An 18,745-nucleotide genomic window follows, 5' to 3' on the forward strand; every position below is an offset into this window, starting at 1 on the left:
GTATTAGATTTTTATGCTGTGGTTTTTGCCACTTAGTTTCACGTAATTATTTCTTTTGTTTGATCTTTAAAATGTGTTTCTGCTCTTCAGAAGTATAGCAAATCTGGTTCTTTTTGAAAACATTTCCCTACAGGATAACTTACAAAAATACCTTAAAAGCATGTCTGATAGTGTCATTTCTTGTAATGGTATGTTTTTATTTTGCGTTTCCTGAAACTGCAAATTACAAAGCTATAAAACACAGCATGAAAATTCTTCCACTATTCAGAGTTCAAAAATGAAATACTGGCAGGGAGAGTTCTTGGAATGATAGGCCTGTACAAGAGGTACTTTTTGTTACAAATAAGTTTGTTAATCTTTGAGAGGTATAAATGTGAAAAGCTTGAAATAACGCACAAATGATAGTGCAACTGAGATGACTAATAAGAATTGATAATGATGTTAATGAGTCTGATACTACTGCTACTTCCGATTATAAATGAGTACTCTCTGTCAATTCTTTGCTGATAATCTCTTCTTTATTGTCAGAGATGAATAATGGAAATACTAATGCTTGAATCCCAGGTTTGAACATTCCTTTCTTTTACTTTAACAGGTTTTAGGACTGGTTCAAAATATGAGTGTTTTCCAGTGTCCCAAATGTAAGCATAAGACACACATTTTTGGAGCTGACGGTGTAAGAGATCTAGCAAAAACCCTTGGATTGGATATTTTAGGTAAGGATATAGAAATGGTTTTATTTTTGAAGAAAAATTCAGTGGCGTGCGTGAGGGAAGCGTTAACTGAAGTATGGAACTGCGTAATCCTAGATTGCTCTATATTCAGACAGTGTTCAGATATAATAGAACTAATAACTTAAGTAGTGGAATGTCACAATTTTTGTATGCTCTGTTCCTTATCAGGATCATTCTTGCAAATGGGATGTGGACTGGATGTGAAAATTCTTGAATTGCATCTTAAATCTCTTTTGTTTTATAAACAATCCAGAACATGAATTGTTTTGGTATTGATGTGCTAAATTACCTGAAATTCATTATGTTATTGATCATACAACAATTTTTACAAATACCCAAGGATTCTATTTGGTCTTGTAAAACAGTCCTAACCTCTATCCATTAATGTCAATAGAAGTTTTCTCATTTATTTCATTTAAATGAAATGAGTTGTTACATGTTGAAATAAATATGGTAATTTGAAATGGAGTCCCTTAAAGCAGTTGTTTTTATGCCCATAGGAAGATATCTTGACTTTTGTATGGAAGCAAGCAGACTGTAATGATTGTATTTAAGTGTTGAGATTAATAGAATACACTGAATTGCAAAATGTTGTTTCAAAAGAAAATTTAGCTTTATTGAAAACAAAATTAGCCATGATTAAACAATCTGGCATGCCTATAAGCTAAAATATACATTGATCTTTAAAATATACACTGCTATTTTAAAAAGGCATATTTCAACCTGTGCTGTCAGTAAAAAAAATTACAGAATATAACACAGTGTAATTAAGTTGGTAAATGGGATAATTGCATGTGCTAATGATGTGTTTCCATGTATTACTATAATTATCTCAATGATTTTCCATAGCTAATTCATTAAAAAGAACCAGGAAGCTCACTTAGAAAGATCAACACAGAAACATCAAGGTCTGACATAAACTTAAGATAGCAAGGCAGCACGTAATTAAAGACATGCTTTTGGGTTATCTTTTGGTTTTCTGAATATATAATGAATTGTGATCAGAGCCCAGGGGGACTTCTACAGCCCTGGGTTATGTGGATGGATGCAAATCCTCTGCAAGCAGTTGAATCAAACATGCATTTAGATACACAGGCACAAATGATGTGCCATGCCATTGGTCCCATAGATGGTTTTTATTATTCCCTAAGAGGGCAGAACTGATTGTGATTGTATTTAATTAGGAGTTATATGAGAGATTTACAGGTTTAGCAGGGCATGAATGAGATGTATAAAGAAAAACAGTGAAGTTTACCTTCAAACTGTCAGTGGAAGACCAGACTAAGAATAATGCCCCTAGGGTTAAATTTAGAATTACAGTACTTGATCTGATCAGTATGCTCCTCCTTCTAGGGATGACCATTATATAATAATACCACATGGTATTATATGAATTACTGCTTACAGTTTTTACGTTAATCTATCCCAAATGGAAGTTTTATCCCAACGTTGTTTGAATTCTGCCCAAAAGCCTTGAGAACTTATTTTTATATATATATAAAATGTATATATTTGAAATTAGTATTTCTAAAATTATTTTGGTTGTATTTTGCAACACCTGTGGCTGTTCTGTTTGTTCAACTAAGCACCTAGTCCTCTCGTGAAACCTGACAAGGTTTTAGTTTCCATGATAACTTCTAACAAATTCTGCAAGCTCACAATGTGCGGGATAGAAAAGCATTTTCCTTTTATTTGCTCAGAATCAGCTGCCTTTAATATTACTGAATGCCTCCTTTATTTTTGTTTATGACAGAAGACAATTAGCAGTTGCCAGTACGCCTTTGAGTCTAGTTCATTATTTCATATACTTTTGATTGTCTCGTCTTTTTATCGTTCCCTAAAATGTGCCAAAGTTTGTGAGAAAGACTTTGTGTTGCTGATTGTTTCTCTCCCTGTCTCTAGGGAGAGACAGGGAGAAATTCCCCTATTTTGCTTTCTTTTTTTTGAAGTTTGATGACCATAACTGTGACCAGAAAGCTATACCATTGATATACATGATACTGAGATAATAATTTCTGTACACTCCATCCTGGCCTTTGCATTTCCTAACTTTTTAAACTGTATCTGCTAATAGAACCAGCAACAATGACCCTCAGATTTTTAAAATTATTTTTGTTTTCACTTCCTACAATAAATTCAAATTATTCTCAGCACTTACCCTTTCTTTGCAGTCAGTTAGTATCAGAAAATTAGAAAAAACAAAATATCAGAAAATTCCGATAATTGTTAGTATCAGAAAAACATACGATGGCAAGTTCCCATCACATTCTGTAGTGAGGAATAGTGCAAAACCTTAATCTTCCTCAAACCTTTATCACCCAAACAGCTGTGCAGATGCTTTTGCTGTCTTTATGCTTCTGCTTAATTTATAATTTTTTTTTTTTAAATGAAGATTGCATTTTGCTTTGTCTTCTGACTTGCACTTTTGCTCATACAAGTCCTGTTATGCTCCTGTAGTACCAGCACATCTTTGTAAGTATGAGGAAGAAAAGAGAGAGGCTGCCATTTTGTAGTAGGACGGTTATTTTTGTAATTCTCTGAGATTGTTATTAAGTTGATAGTGAAGAAGTATTTTTTCATTAACAAAACATCCTTGGGAAAAAAAGTGAAGATTTGTCTCTGCATAGAATAATGGTAGGAACTAACTTCTGGGAGATTTACGAAGTTATTGTTATTCTATTAAGAACGTTTAAGGTTAAAATACTTTCAAAGGACCCCCTAAATATTTTTTTTAATGAATATATGAACAGACTTTTATGCCTAAAGAAATTTATTCATGACCGAAACAAATAAGAAACACTTACATTTGAAGGAAATGGGCTGTAATAATCATAAATAATAAATTGAAGTTCTTCAGAGATTCAGCTCACTAATCATGGAGCCACAGCTTTTGTGTTTGCTATTTGTTTGGTTTTTTGTTTGTGTTCCTGCTTGCTTTCGGTTCTGGTTTTTTTGTCTCTTAAGCTGTGTCAATTTTCATACAGTTTTTTTAATGTTTATTTTTCTGACTACATTGAACTTCAGTAATTTACAATGGCCTTGGTTTGGGTTGAATAAATATTGCTAAAGTGTATGAATTACATTGATACAGTTTCTGAGACCAGTCAAGATTGAACTAAGGTAGGCTGTTCTGTCTACATCCATCCATGAGGTAAAATGTATCTGTATCTTCTGTTAAAAGAAAGTTGGTCTTCAATTCACTTCATAATTATCTATGTAGCAATGAACTAAACATGGGAACTTCAAGTTTTCTTTAGTGCTGAAAAACTGTATTGCAGAAAGTATGTTTCGGAACGGAATAGGGCTGCTAATTGATTCTCCTTTAGAGCATTCCTTTCCTCTCTGACAGTTCCCTGCTTGTTATAAAAGCAGAATATAAAGAAGATTTCTATTGGAAAGAAGAATGAACTGAATAGTTGTCTACCTTTTAATTGGATCCAAGGCCTAATAAGGACAATAACAAATGCTATTATTTGGAAATTAAGTATTCAAAGAAGTCTTTGAACAGTGATTAAAATCTTAAAACAGCACTGAAAAGAATATACAATGAGGAGAGAGGCTGAGCAGTAAGTTGCATGATGAGCATTTGCCTAACAGTCAAGCAATTTTTTTTATGTACACAAAATAATTTGTATCTCAGCCTGTGTTTTTCTGTGTATTCAAGGCAAAAAAAGCAAACTGCCTTCTCTAATAAATAGCTACAAAGCATAGTCCTTCGTATTCAGAGAATGAAAAATCCAGAATATGTTTGGCATTCATCATTATGGTTGTACAGAAACTGTACTGCAGCCAATTTTAATTTTAAATGCTAATTTTTTGAGATTAAGTAATTCAAAGAATATACTTGCTTTTGAGTTGCTTGAGGAATTTGCTTTTGAGTTGCTTTAGGGCTATTTTAATGAAACATTTAAGAAATATTAGGTCTTCACATGTGTCTATCTTGCTATTTTTGATACAGGAGACATTCCACTGCATGTTAATATACGGGAGACGTGTGATTCAGGACAGCCTGTTGTGATCTCGCAGCCTCAAAGTGATGCTGTAAGTTTGGTGCACTGCACTTAAAATGAGAAAAAGCCCTCCTCCAAAAGTGAATGGAGAGTGCTGCTTGTTATTGCTGTTTGAAATGTGTATCTGAATGTAACTTAGGGAAATAAAGTAAAAGAGGGTAGTATCATCAAGTAACTCAGGCCCTTCATTTTGGAATGCTGGTTGTCCGTTCTGCTTCTGTGGGTTTGGTTTTGTTTAATTAGTCTGAATCATTCAGAATAGCGAAGATTTGATCCAGGTTCTGGCATGCCAAGAAGAGGAAGGTCAGTGTCAAGCCTCATGAGACCTTGCAGCTAATGTAGGTCCTCTAAAACTGTCAGTTGAACTTTTGGTAGTTGAACCTGGAAACTGTCAAAGGGTCCTATCAAAAGATGTTTGGAACAAAACCTGTGTATTGTCAGTACCTGGGCTGTTTTGAGCAGGAAGTGGGGCAATTTACACACAAGAGGAAATGGATTTTTCTGTGCCTTTACCATAACATTTTATTGCCAAAAGAAAATATGAGTTGTTGAGGTGATGGGAGTCAAATATGCAGGTCTGTAAAGAAAAGCAGTTGCACATATAAAACTTCATTAACAGTGATAGAACAAGATTTTCCTGGCTAGTATTTTCTCTTGTGCCTCTGCTGGAGTTTGTCTGCCAGGCTCTGTAGGGCAGGGTGTTGTCTGCCACATTGGGTTTGCACAGTATATGGCATGATACAGCCTCACTCTTGACTGCTGCTTAGATGTTACCATAAAAAAAAGTGATTAATGCTGATAATAGATGGTAGAATCAATTAGAGATAAGATAGAATGTACAAATAAGGTAACCTTTCTAATATCATGATTGCTAGGCACATGCTGAAATATTTTTTTTCCTTCCCAGTCTTTTAAAAGAAAAAAAAAAAAGGATAATCCAGTGTTTTTAACATACTGATTGGGATTCCAGAGGAACAGCGACAGTCTTAAAATTGTCATACATCATCTTGTTTTGAAAGAGAAGCAGCAGCACTATGGCATGTTGATTTCTAATTGAATGCAATATTTTTGTTAGGGTTGGGCAAGGCCCATGCTGATCCTCTGTGGAATATTGTAGTGATCTTGAGTCTAGATCCTTGTGAAAAGGAATCATTATAATCAATACGATAGTTTCTATCTGGGAAGTTTGATCAGCAGTGTGAAGGTTTGAATAGATGCATGGCTTAGGTCAAAGTTGAAGCAAAACAGCTGAGCAAACCAAGATGGAAGGCTCACAGCTCACAGTATCTGAAATCTATAATAATCAAGAGTCTGTAGCCTGCAGGATTATCAATCTAAAAATTCAGACATGTAGGATAGCATCTTGAAAATTGAAAAAGACAAGAAAGTCTGTTGTGTTGCCATCTGTTCCTCCTTGGACTATGTTCTTGGTAACGAAAGGAGGGGTTATAAGCACCATTTGTGGCAATTAAGTTAAATATGAAGAGGAATAAAGATTGACAAATATGTGTGACTCTGGGGTAAACTTTTAATATTCTTCTCTGCTATTGTGTCTGGGAGATAATCATTCTCCTCAGAGAATGAGGTTTTTTTAGATGTCACTAATCTCTACAGAATGAAAAATAATTTCCCTTTATCCCTTCTCATTTTAAAGACAGAGAAAATTATTGTTGTTCTTTTATATTTTAGAAGAAAAATTAAAATCTTAGCACATAACTGATGGTGGGTGAGGTCATATAAGGTCAGATTCTAATCTTTAATACATGACACCCATCACCATGTTTCTCAAATAAACTAAAATTGTGGCTGTTCATGCATGAACAATCACAATTTTTCAGATAGAGAGCAGTGTGTGCAGAGCTGCTGACATTATCTCTGCTCTTGTCCCTTAAATTTACAGGGTTTTTTCATACAAAATTCTGTGCTGTTTTTGTTAGAACACACTTACAAATCAAATACAGAATCACAGAACTGAAATAATACCTAGCCGATTCAAACAGTGGGGAATAAGAATAGTGATTGACTTCTCAGAAACCCAGCATGCTGTCACACCTTCTAAGCTCTGTCAAGACTAGAATAAAGGGTGTTTCTAAAATATGTTAGCTAATACTTTTTTTGCTTGCACACCTGTCACAGGGTTCAACTTGCCTTGCTGATATATAAAAGTAGAGCTCTCAGTCTACACTAGAATTTTAAAATGTGTCAGCAAACTTGTCTAAATTTGTTATTTTAAAACTTAGATGTAGTTGGTGTAAAAGGGAAGCTTCCTTTTCACAACTGGCAAGGAAATTACTAACAACCAAAGCAACCCTTCCAGAAAAAAGAATATTACTTGTAGAATTGTGCATGTGTGAACTTAGAAAGTTCTTCCTCAGGGGAAGGTACAGATGTGTAAGATTCGTCGACTTACGGAAAGGGCTGACTATATAGCTAAAGGATGTGAAGATTTAATGGCCGGAGTTCTCTTCTGGTGAAGCTTGAGACAGTCCCCAAGGAGAAATAAACAGTGCTGGTAAAACCATTTTGCTCTTGGTATAACATTGTCTATGTTAGTGTTTCTGTAAGCTTAGTTGTTTAAATTGTGGCTTTTTTCTAACACTCTTCATTGACAAAACTTTGTTATGTGCTGTACTAATGGACTATTACTGTACTCGCGTGTTAGCCTAAGTGGCAGGGGCTAGTCTAACATAAAGAGAGCAGACAGACCGCAGCAATTGGGAGTGATCTAAGATCCTCTACAAGATGCTAATAATTTTTTAGTTTAATCAACAGTGAGGACTTACCAGACCCTTCTGGAGATAATTGAGAGTCTTGGGAGCATTTTCCTCCTCCATCAAGCTGTGGAGGTAGATTGGCTGACTAGGGCTTCGGTTTTTTGCTCATCCAAATATAGGGGAGAGTCTCTAGACAGCAAAGGCTAGTAAAGGAAAATCAGGAACACTGCTAAAATGGTGGAATAGGGAAAACAGTATGGAAGAAGGTAGAACAGGGAAAACAAATGAGGAATCACTGAAACCAAGTGGAATTGATCCTGCGCAGATGTAGAGGAACCTCCTAAGGATCATGAGAAGGAACAAGCAGCAAACAGGTGTTTGAAAGAGGCATCCTGAAACTTGTGGATAAGAGGGCTAGAAACACAGCAAGAAATATAGAACATGATTTATTGCAGTGGAGTCATTCTTCCACCAAACGAGTTGTTTAAATGTCCAGTGAGCTCTCCATCAACACTGGGGGAAAAAGTAAGTAGAGGTTCCTAAGAGCTCTTCCATCTGTGAGTGCAAAACCCAGAGAAGTATGGGACAGTTGGTGGTTATCTTGTGAGGACTTCCCACTAGAAACTTTTGGGTGTATCACAGCCTTGATGGCATAGTGGATTTGTTAATACCTTGCTAGAACAGACAGGCTAGCTGTGACCATTGAGCTCCAAAGTCCCATCTGTCTCAAGATCAAAGAAGCAGCTCAAGCAAGTACAAAATACATTTGCTGTTACCAGTGTGCCCATTCACCTTCTAAAAGCTAGGGAGTCTTGTTGGAATAGACATTTCAGGGAGGAGACATGCTGGAGGCTGAGGAAAGCAGTAGATGTTGTCTCTCATCTTCTTGTCTTGGGAATGAGGTGATAAAAAAAAGAAAGAGTTGTGGAGGAGAGATGATACACCTAAGGTTCAGCAGGGATAATGTATTCAAGACAGCAGAGAAGTCATGAAAGAATGAGGTTTAGATTTCACCTTCTTCCCATTCTCCATTATTAAAGAGATAGTGAGCCCTCATGGCAGAAGGTATAAAGAGGATGACTGCTTTTGAAAAAAAAAAAAAAACAAATTCCAGGAAACACGTAATGGTCAGTTAGTTCCTTAGTGTTTTCTTGCCACATATTGTTATGGAAAACATTTGGAATCTATTAGGGAAAAATACTTTGAGTTCACCCTCTTGTTCTGTAAAAATCAAGTGGAGCATATTGGGAAAGCAGGGGAAGATGAAAGGGAGCAAACCCAGTGAATCATATATAGCTTAGATTGTTGGATCCCCAGATTGCACAGCCTTTTGCAGGTATGCACAAACCAACATGCAGTGTGGTGAGGAATTCATGGCTTGGGTAGGAGAAGAGCCAAACTTGTGCTGGGGCAAGGAAACCAGGACCTGTGGCTGGAAAATATGCTTAATGTCATCCTATCAGCTTATGATAAAGACCAGTGTATGATACAAACCCTACATAGTTCTTTGGGGAGGTTCTTTCCAAACTGTCTAGTTCACATTTAACAATGTGAAATGTATTCAGCCCTCTTGCAGATTTCATATACTCATATATATTGGTGAAGGATTTTGAGGCCAGTAAATTGCACACAGATCTATAAGGGGATAGCAAAAGCCCAGTCAGGTGGAAAGCAGTGGCACAAGGCATCAGCAGTCTGACGTAACAGAGGAAAGTAAGTCTGGTTAAAAATCCCTTTTCAATTAAATTAGATTGGGTATTATCCAAAGAGACAGGTGGAATTTGTATTCAGAAAGACTTTTTTTGTAGAACTCTATGAAAGGGTGATGTGTGAGTAGGGTAAAAACGTATAACCTTTTAAAGCTTGCAAGAAATAGTTGGAGAAAAATTGAAGTAGTGGTAGCTAATAATGTTTGCTGTTGTTTAGCTGTCGTCAATAATTCCATTTAAAGAGTAGTCTCTCCAGGGTGTGATATCTTTAAAAGAGCAGCACACCCTGAAGAAGGCTGCATGATATGATTTATAATATGCCTTATCGTCAGGGCTTCCTTTGAATGATCACAGTAACATTTGGAACGTGTAGGTTCGAATCCTTCATTCAGGGTGTAGATAGTACAATGCATCATCAGACCCTCATTTATGCTTCATTCTGCTGAAGAAAATGCTGAGTGGTAGGATAGTCTGTTTGAAGGATGTTACTATATTGCATTTGAATTGCACTGTTCTACTTAACCATGTTTTCTCGGCAGGATGTCTTTTTTGATGTACGTAATGGCACCTGAGTGATGTACATGCATAATGGCACCTTGGGGCTAGCAGTGTTTCCCAGCTGAGCCTGCCTCAGAGGACAGCTTGGCTTTTGCAACTGCTGATATATAGGATTAACAGGAAATTTCCCATGAGCATTAAGGATTTTTTTTGAGGTATTAGATTCAGGAAGCATCCAGTTTACTTACCCATCTCCTCCATTTCATGTTGTAATTTATGGATTGACTTTTATCATCTCATTAAGTCCCGTTTCTGGGCTGAGACTTCATTGCAGTTTGGCAGGAGTTGCCAATAGATGCAAAGAAGAATCTTATGGTAGACTGCCCAGAGGAGGACAGAGTGGGAAAGGCTCTGGGCCTTTTGCAGCAATGAAGAATTTCTCTGGGTGACATGAAGCTTTTATCTGAAGTGGAAGCTCATTTGAAGCTGTGTTTATCATCATGCTTTTAGTGCCTTCTGAGTTGACCACAGTAAAATACAGACATCAGAGGGCAGCTCCAGGCATGCACTGAAGGTTGGACTTGTGTCAAAGTAACAAGCAATTTCCATGGAAATTAAAGCTATTTAAAAATCTGATTGAACGGGAAAATGGACTGTGGTTGAGCAAAAGAGAGTGCTGATAAGAACAAAAGCTATCACCTATCATTATTTTCATGCAGATAGTAGCTAAGTCTAGTATTTGTCCTTGTGGTAGTCACTATTTGATTAGTTGTTCATTGCTCATGGTTGCTAGTTTCCTTTAGCAATGAATAAAGTATAAGCCCCTAACAGCTCAGCTGAGCAGATTTAAATACCTTATCCTTCTTTACAGTTAGAGGAGCATCCACAGCATTTGATATTCCAGACAGTTGGACTTGCATAGATTCTCCCTTGGATTGCTGGGCTGGATAAAGCATCTTAATAGTCTTGGGAGTCTTTTAATCACAAATAGAAGTTAGAAACCATGCCAGTACCAGGATTTACACTCTGGTGTACTTGGCCTGCAAGCAGTTGGATCAGTATGCTTTTTCTGAGTTGCTGGTCTGAAGTTGTTTGCATACAGTGGTTTGGGTGAAGACAAATGTGATATCAACTCCTACCTGTTTTGACTTCGTTGATGGGTAAATTGTATTCTGTATTTGTGTGGCCATTGCACTAGACACTGGAAGCCACTGTAGTGAGCTGTTTGTAGGCTAAGATCTGCACTTCAGTGAAAGGCAAACTAGCAGGTCAAGCCAATCCAATCCATGAAAACAGGGCAGAGTCAGCCATGACCTGTAAATTCCATTTGCAGTAATCTTAGCAGTGATGCATACTTCCCTCATGGGTAAGATTTTTAGAGAGAATTAAATGCCGTAACTGAAAGGCTCGCATTTCTCTAGGATTACCATAGGGCTTAATTAGATGAGCTAATAAAAAGACTTGCAGTTTAAATCTACCCCGTGTCTATTATCCCATGACAGAATAATGAATCAAGGTGTTCTGATTATTTAGGCTAAGTAGGACTTTTCAGTCCTTTTCCTGATGAACTTCATTACAAGTTCTCAGTTTCCTACTCCAGGATCTATGCTGTCATTAGTCACTTCATCATCTACCGTGCCCTTTCAGTTCTAAGGAGGTTTGTGGTTTAAAGAATGCTGCACTCTTTTCTGGCAGTGTTTGTACCAGTGTTTGAGAGGTGAACAGTCTCTCACGTAGCCATTTATCCAGCTCTTTCGACTCTCTGAATGTCACCTTCCGCCTCTGCCCTCCCCGATGCTGCTCTCAGACTCCATCTAGGCAGCGTTTGTAATGAACAAGTCTGGTCTGTTTTTAGGGCATTCTGTCTTCCTGTGCACTTCTCCTTCATCCTCTCGAAGCAGGGAGAATGTTTGGCTTCCAGCTAACTGATGTGTTGCTGTTAAAGTTGTCCATTTGCAAAAAAATGCTTTCAGAAAGACAGTCTATAAACCATTCCTTCAGAGCTTCCAAACCATAAAGGGAAAAACTGATCTATAAAGTTCACTTTTATCCTATTAAAATGAAAATGGTTGTGAGTGATGAATTAGAACTCATCCTTTACTTTTTGTCCTCTGGCTTTCCACCCAAAAAGGAAATAAAAAACCCTCTCCATTTTCAGTTGCAACCCATCTTCTTTTGCTTAGTAACAATGGAGTAAACAGCTGAACTGAGCTGTGCTCTCTGTCTACAGATGCGACATTGAAAAGATCACGAGTAGGATAAAACATTCAATACATGTAGGGTTGTTTTTATGTGACGAAAGGTGTATTGACAGTCACTGAGATTCCATTTAGACCTTTCACGTATGTCGATGTACGTTACTGCTGATAGACAGGTCCTCACTTGTAGCTGAATGATTTGTTCAAAGATAGGAAACTAAGGCTCAAAACAGTTGATTTTGTCAAAGACAGGTTACTGGTAGAGTTCTGTAAGGACATGTGTGAGATACTGTTCTGTTCAACGTATAAAATAGTGGTCTAGGAAAACAAAAAAAGGATACTTAGCAGGTAAGACTGCCGATAATACTTGCCTAGGTAACACTAGCATGCTGGCTACAAAGAGTTGCACCAGGAACCTCCTGTTATGAAGTGACAGATCAGCTACTTGGCAAATGAGAGTCAGTGTACATTGTGAAATTGTAGCCCGGAGACTCATTAACAGTGGTTTTTTGGGAAAAAAAAAAATCTAGTTTATTGGGATCTTGATATAGGGTAACACACAAGCAATCAAGTCTTCCAAGCAGGATATCTGATTGCTGTCTGGATGGTTATGGAAGTCTGTGTTCCAACGACCCTTGCCAGTGGTGTCTTTGGCTGGATCAATTGAGACTCCCTGAACTGCTGTTTGGCTCAGTTTTAACAATGCAGCTAGTCCTATATGGTCCTATATGACTACTACAGCATATGCATGATCCGTTGCTGCTGATTATCTTGATTTATGTACAGAACATGTCCTATCTTAACTACGTACAAAACCACTGTCCTATGTTACTATTTCTGCACTTGCAGGAACAATTTCTACAGTGTATTTATAATTCTGTGTACAATTTGGTCAGCTCTGGAGCAGGAACAGCCTGGGCAGTCTCGAGAAGGGGCCAGATTTTCCATGCAGGTTGTTAATTGACTCATTAAAACACATGAATTGATCTGTGCAAAGTGGGAGCTGCCTGCGGGACTCTTCAAGATAGTCCAAAATTCCCACCTGGAGCGCTCCTACACTTATTAGTCAAATACTTAACTGCAAAGGCAGCTTGACTTCAGTCAATCACCTTAGTTGAAGTTGGTCCATTATCTCATCTCTGCAGGTGGCTAGCTGGGGAGTAGCTAGACCACCCAGGGAATTAATAGCTAAATGTGGTGGGTGTTGCACATGGGCACAGCTGTGCTACCCAACTGCACTGCAGTTATACCCACAGGACAAGTTTGAATTTCATGCTTGTGACTTAAGTTCTATAGTTCTTGCCACAGTCATGCTCATGGGAGAAAACAATTCTAGTTTGGTGTCTGCATTCCTTACAAACTCAGAAAATTACGTTACTTTAGTTTTAAGGTGATGTGAGCACTGATACTATGAGGTGCTGAGGCTGGGAGTGCCAGAAAAGAAAACCCTACAAGCCAGGAGCAAACCCGAGAAGAGAGGAGACATGTTCGTAGAATCATAGAAACATTTAGGTTGGAAAAGACTTTTAAGATCATCAAGTCCAACCATTAACGTAGCACTGCCAAGTCCACCGCTAAACCGTGTCCCTAAGCACCACAACTACATGTCTTTTAAATACCTCCAGGGATGGTGACTCAACCACTTCCCTGGGCAGCCTGCTCCAATGCTTGACAACCCTTTTGGGAAGAAATTTTTCCTAATAACCAATCTAAACCTCCCCTGGCACAACTTAAGCCATTTCCTCTTGTCCTATCACTTGTTGCTTGGGAGAAGAGACTGACACCCACCTCACTACAACCTTCTTTCAGATAGTTGTAAAGAGCGATAAGGTCTCCCCTGAGCCTCCTTTTCTCCAGGCTAAACAACGCAGTTCCCTCAGCTGCTCCCCATAAGACTTGTGCTCTAGACCCTTCACCAGCTTCGTTGCCCTTCTTTGGACATGCTCCAGCACCTCGATGTCTTTCTTGTAGTGAGGGACCCAAAACTGAACACAGTATTTGAGGTGCAGCCTCACCAGTGCTGAGTACAGGGGGACAATCACTTCCCTAGTCCTGCTGGCCACACTATTTCTGATACAAGCCAGGATGCTGTTGGCCTCCTTGGCCACCTGGGCACACTGCTGGCTCATATTCAGCCAGCTATCGACCAACACCCGCAGGTCCTTTTCTGCCAGGCAGCTTTCCAGCCACTCTTCCCCAGGCCTGTAGCGTTGCATGGGGTTGTTGTGGCCCAAGTGCAGGACCTTGCACTTGGCCTTGTTAAACCTCATACAATTGGCTTTGGCCCATCGATCCAGCCTGTCCAGATCCCCCTGTAGAGCCTTCCTTCCCTCAAGCAGATCAACACTCCCACACAACTTGGTGTCGTCTGCAAACTTACTGAGGGTGCACTTGATCCCCTCATCCAGATACTTGATAAAGATATTAAACAGAACTGGCCCCAATACTGAGCCCTGGGAAACACCACTTGTGACCGGCCACCAACTGGATTTAACTCCATTCGCTCCACAGCTCTTTGGGCCCAGCCATCCAGCCAGTTCTTTACCCAGTGAAGCATACGCCCGTCCAAGCCATGAGCAGCCAGTTTCTCCAGGAGAATGCTGTGGGAATCGGTGTCCAAGGCTTTACTAAAGTCTAGGTAGACAACATCCACAGCCTTTCCCCCATCCACTAAGCGGGTCACCTTGTCATAGAAGGAGATCAGGTTAGTCAAGACAGGACTTGCCTTTCATAAACCCGTGCTGACTGGGCCTGAAGGATGTGAACATCCTTCTCTGTTCACAAACAAGAGGTCCAGCGGGGCACCTTCCCTAGTTGGCTCACTCACCAGCTGTGTCAGGAAGTTATCTGCCACACGCTCCAGGAACCTCCTAGACTGTTTCCTCTCTGCTGTATTGTATTTCAAGCAGACATCTGGTAAGTTGAAGTCCCCCATGAGAACAAGGGTTAGCGATTGTGAGACTTCTCCCAGCTGATTATAGAATATTTCGTCTGCCTCTTCATCCTGGTTGGGTGGTCTATAACAGACTCCCACCATGATATCTGCCTTGTTGGGGGTGCCTGGCCCTGCAAAAGGCTGCCACCTGGTTCAGACCAGTGACATTTGGTGCTAGTGGCCCAGCTGAGAGACTGACCTTCTCTTCCTGCCCCTCAAGCTCTGGTCTCAGGCATTTGTCAGCTCGAGGTCTAACTCGAGGTTAGAGCCATCTAAGAGTGCTGCAGGAGCCAGGAGAGATCAGTGCAGTAGGGAATATTGTGGAGACTTTTTCTAGTAAAACAGGGAAGGTTGTCAATATGGGCTCCATATGCAGACTCATTTAAGAAGATGAAGTAGCTTGGTTACAATCCAATAGAGTAGCAGCAAGCTGAACAGCAGGGGAGTTTGCTATTGTACTAGACAAGCACAGAACATGATGCACCAGCTGGAAATTGAAGCATGACAAATTCAAATTATAGACAAGGTGTACATTTTTAACAATGGAAGTAATCAACCTCTGGAACAACGTACAAGAGATAGATAGAGAGATAGATATATATATATACACACAAAGACACTCTTTTAGTTGAAAATCTTTGTATCAAGTTTGGAGACCATTCTAAAAGGCATGTTCCATTTCGACTACAAGTTGTTGAGCTTGATGCAGGAATTATTTGGCTTCATTTTGTGGTTTGTTCTGTGTTGGACCTTGGGCAGTGTTTTTATACATGTCCCTTGACATTAAATTTATGAATACTTGATGTTAGACTGATCATGGTTCTAGCTGTGTCATGTTTTTAGAGATGTTAAAAGAAGTATGCTTATTTGGGTCACTCCCCATAGTCTTACAGTTCTGTGCTCTTCTGCCCTCCAGCTGATGGTATCTGACCAGATGCCACAGGTTGGTGTTAGAGAGAGATTTTGCTGTATGGATTCTAGTGTTGCAGAGTTAGTTCTTTCCAATACCCACTTCAGTCTTTTGGAAAGATGTCTTTTTTTGAAAATGCTTTGAATTTTAATGTCTGTATAGGAAAATCTGTAGTGTAGTCTAGTCCGTAATGAATTAATTATATAAAAAAACACTTTGGGGGGGAATGTCATCGTTTTCTCTGATTCTCCATCTCAATCCTGTGCATGGTGCATCTCAATCTTCAGGGTGAGAGAAGTTTATAATCAATAGTATCTGTGGGACTAAAGAGTCTCCTTCCTTCTCAACACTTCTCCTCCAGAAGAATATTGATTCTGTTTGCTGTTTAAGACAGATTGTTCAGTCAAGTCCTATTCTCAGAGTAATACCAAAGTTAAATTTTACACCCCCCCCAACATTTTAAATAATGCTTGTACTTATTTTATGTATTAATGCATCATTTTCCCTGAAGACAAAACTGGCTAAATCAAACCCATTTATTGTAACATTTTTCTTTTTCTTTGAAGGTGTGTGAAAGAACATATACCTAATGAGATGTAAAATATTCCTTTTTATGGAAAGTGAAAGGTGCTAAATATATGTTTCTGTTTTTACAGGCTAAAGCCTATCTGAAGATAGCTATGGAAATAGTAAGACGACTGCCAGTTCCTCCTGCCTGAAGCGTTTATCACTGAAACTTACCAAAAAAGCGATCTTTTGGTGTGACCAATGCAGAAGAGTCCTGCTACCTAATTATGTGGATGCCATATTTCAGTTCTAAGAACTTTTTTAGGAGTTAAGTTACCAGAGGTTAAACTATGATTGTGGTATTTACTGTTTTTCAAATCATTTGGCCATGTCCAAATGGATTGAAGTATGCAAAAGATGATAGACAATATTTAACTGCTGGATTGTAACATCATCAAGCAAGAAGGGATGAAGTATGTTTTTTATGTGTCCCGTTTTAAGGTCAAGAATGAAAAACAGCTGCTCCAGCCAAGCAGAATGATGAGAGGGGTGCCAAGGCATAAGTCCTCCTTACGAAATGATATTTGCCATACTCTAATTTCTGTCAATTTTGGTTCAGCTTTTCACTTGGTTAACAACCAAGCTGACCTTAAGTTCTGCAAAATTTTAAGAAGCTAATTCAGTTATGTAACTGCAGTACTTTTGTGCATTCATCTTAAAAGAAAATTAAAAAAATTCCACGTATACTCTGGAGAGTTCTTGTGATGGATCATGAGCAAATCCATTCATTATTGGATAATGTTCGATCATGAGGCAATTCAGAGTTTAGTGGGGAATGGATTACATGACCCTGAGGCTTATTTCTTGACTGCTTTGCATTGTAATGAACTCAGACAGAAGACTAGGTAACCGAGGTCTTCACTGAAAACCAGATGTTGTGCCTGAGCTCAGTTTGCCAGGGGATGTAAATGATCAAGATAAATTAAATTTATGATTGCATATTCCTATTACAGTGCAGCAACTTGGAATTTGAATATAAAGATATATTTTTGAAGTAAAGAAAAATTTGGTCTTCAAATTGCATGGCCTTTTGGTTTGTTTTTTCATTACCCTATATTTCTGCGATCTTTATTTTTGTGTTGGTGTGTGGAAGTGGAAGAATATGCCTTCAGGGAATGAGTTTCCATTTACAATTAGATGTCTGAGTTGACATTTAGTCTTTTTCATTTACACAGTCAAGTATGGGTATCTTAAACATACATCTTAACCGTACCATACTGGGAATTTAATTGTACTAGGGAGTTCTGATGTTGAACTCTGTGGGACCAAGATTTTCCCTGTCATCCAAATAATTATTCATAATTTTGGATGTAGTTGTTTTTTCTTATTGAAATGAGACAACATAAAAAGTTGATAGACATTTACATTAAGAATATTCAAGTAATGTGTACCCAGAATTTACATGGGAAAGCTAGATACAAATTATGGGTTGAATTTCAAGCTTAGGTGATTTTGTAAACATGTAAATTATATAGGCCAAAACTGTTGATTTTTTTGCTTCAAGTCAATCTCTGAACCTCCTTGCCTGCACCCTCCCCATGAGATTTCATATCAGTGTTCAGCTTTTTCAGTAGTGTATTATCCCAAGCCTTTAGAATTGACACAAATATTCACTTCCTTTCAGTTGTCTAATATATTTTACAAAAATTAAAGCTGGCTTAGTGTTCTGCCATTTCATATTTTATTGATAACTTCCTGGTTTTTTTAATTTAGTTTTATCTCTACACATACTTATTCACTTCTGCTTTACATATTGTAATCATTGATATGTATGTCTATAAGTAATCCTGTGGTTGTTTTCGCGTAGTATAATCATAAATTTCGGTGGAAAAACTGGGATTTCTGACTGTTTTTTGGCAAAAGACTGTGATACTTTCTGAACTTTGGTATTTATTATTTTCGTTCTGTTAAAAAGAATGTCTCTGACACCCAGTTCATGTTGAGACTGGGTGAACAATCCGTATACATATATAAGGTTGTTTGTTTTCCCTTTTTTTCTTTCTCATTATTTCTTGGGTTAGCTGAGGGATGAAATTTGCTTTCAAATATCCTTTTATTTTTACTCCTTTTTACATTTTTTTCCTTTTAATTAAGCACTGCGGTTTTGCTCTGTTGAATCTTTCACCTGCAGAACTATTTTGAATGCCTTTATCAAGAAACTGGTTATAATGATTAAATATAGTTTCTAAGCCAATCTGAAAATTCATATTTAATTAACATTTTAGTGGAAGGATTGCACAATGTAGTAGGTGAAACCTGATTTATTGATTAAAAATTGTCAGTCATTTAAAATATATATATGTATATATAAAATTGTACTGAGTAGGTAGGACATTTCTGCATTTAAGGATAGCAATGGTCAAACCAAATTTAAAATGAGAACATATTTGCTTTACTTTTCTCATTCTCAGGATTGAAAAAGTATCTGTTTCCCAGCCCTGCTCCTGCAAAGGAACTGAAGAGCATTGAC

The 18,745-nt window shown here is 38.2% G+C and overlaps 1 protein-coding gene across 8 annotated transcripts in view; it reads left to right on the forward strand.

The window, feature by feature from the left end:
- The window catches only part of NUBPL (NUBP iron-sulfur cluster assembly factor, mitochondrial), a 92,475-nt gene extending 74,055 nt beyond the window's left edge, over positions 1–18,420 (forward strand). For 5 of the 8 annotated variants that reach the window (XM_075503111.1, XM_075503113.1, XM_075503114.1 and 2 more), the window contains 3 exons: positions 596–716; positions 4,693–4,775; positions 16,365–18,417. In XM_075503111.1, coding sequence (XP_075359226.1) covers positions 596–716; positions 4,693–4,775; positions 16,365–16,427 — 267 coding nt within the window. In that variant the 3' untranslated portion in view covers positions 16,428–18,417. Of the gene's footprint in view, positions 1–595; positions 717–4,692; positions 4,776–16,364 lie in introns of all 8 variants that reach the window. The other 3 variants (XM_075503108.1, XM_075503116.1, XM_075503109.1) reach the window with 3 other exon arrangements.
- Positions 18,421–18,745: the final 325 nt, after the last annotated feature.

The sequence above is a fragment of the Mycteria americana genome, chromosome 5 (genome assembly GCF_035582795.1).
Source record: "Mycteria americana isolate JAX WOST 10 ecotype Jacksonville Zoo and Gardens chromosome 5, USCA_MyAme_1.0, whole genome shotgun sequence".
Taxonomy (NCBI): domain Eukaryota; kingdom Metazoa; phylum Chordata; class Aves; order Ciconiiformes; family Ciconiidae; genus Mycteria; species Mycteria americana.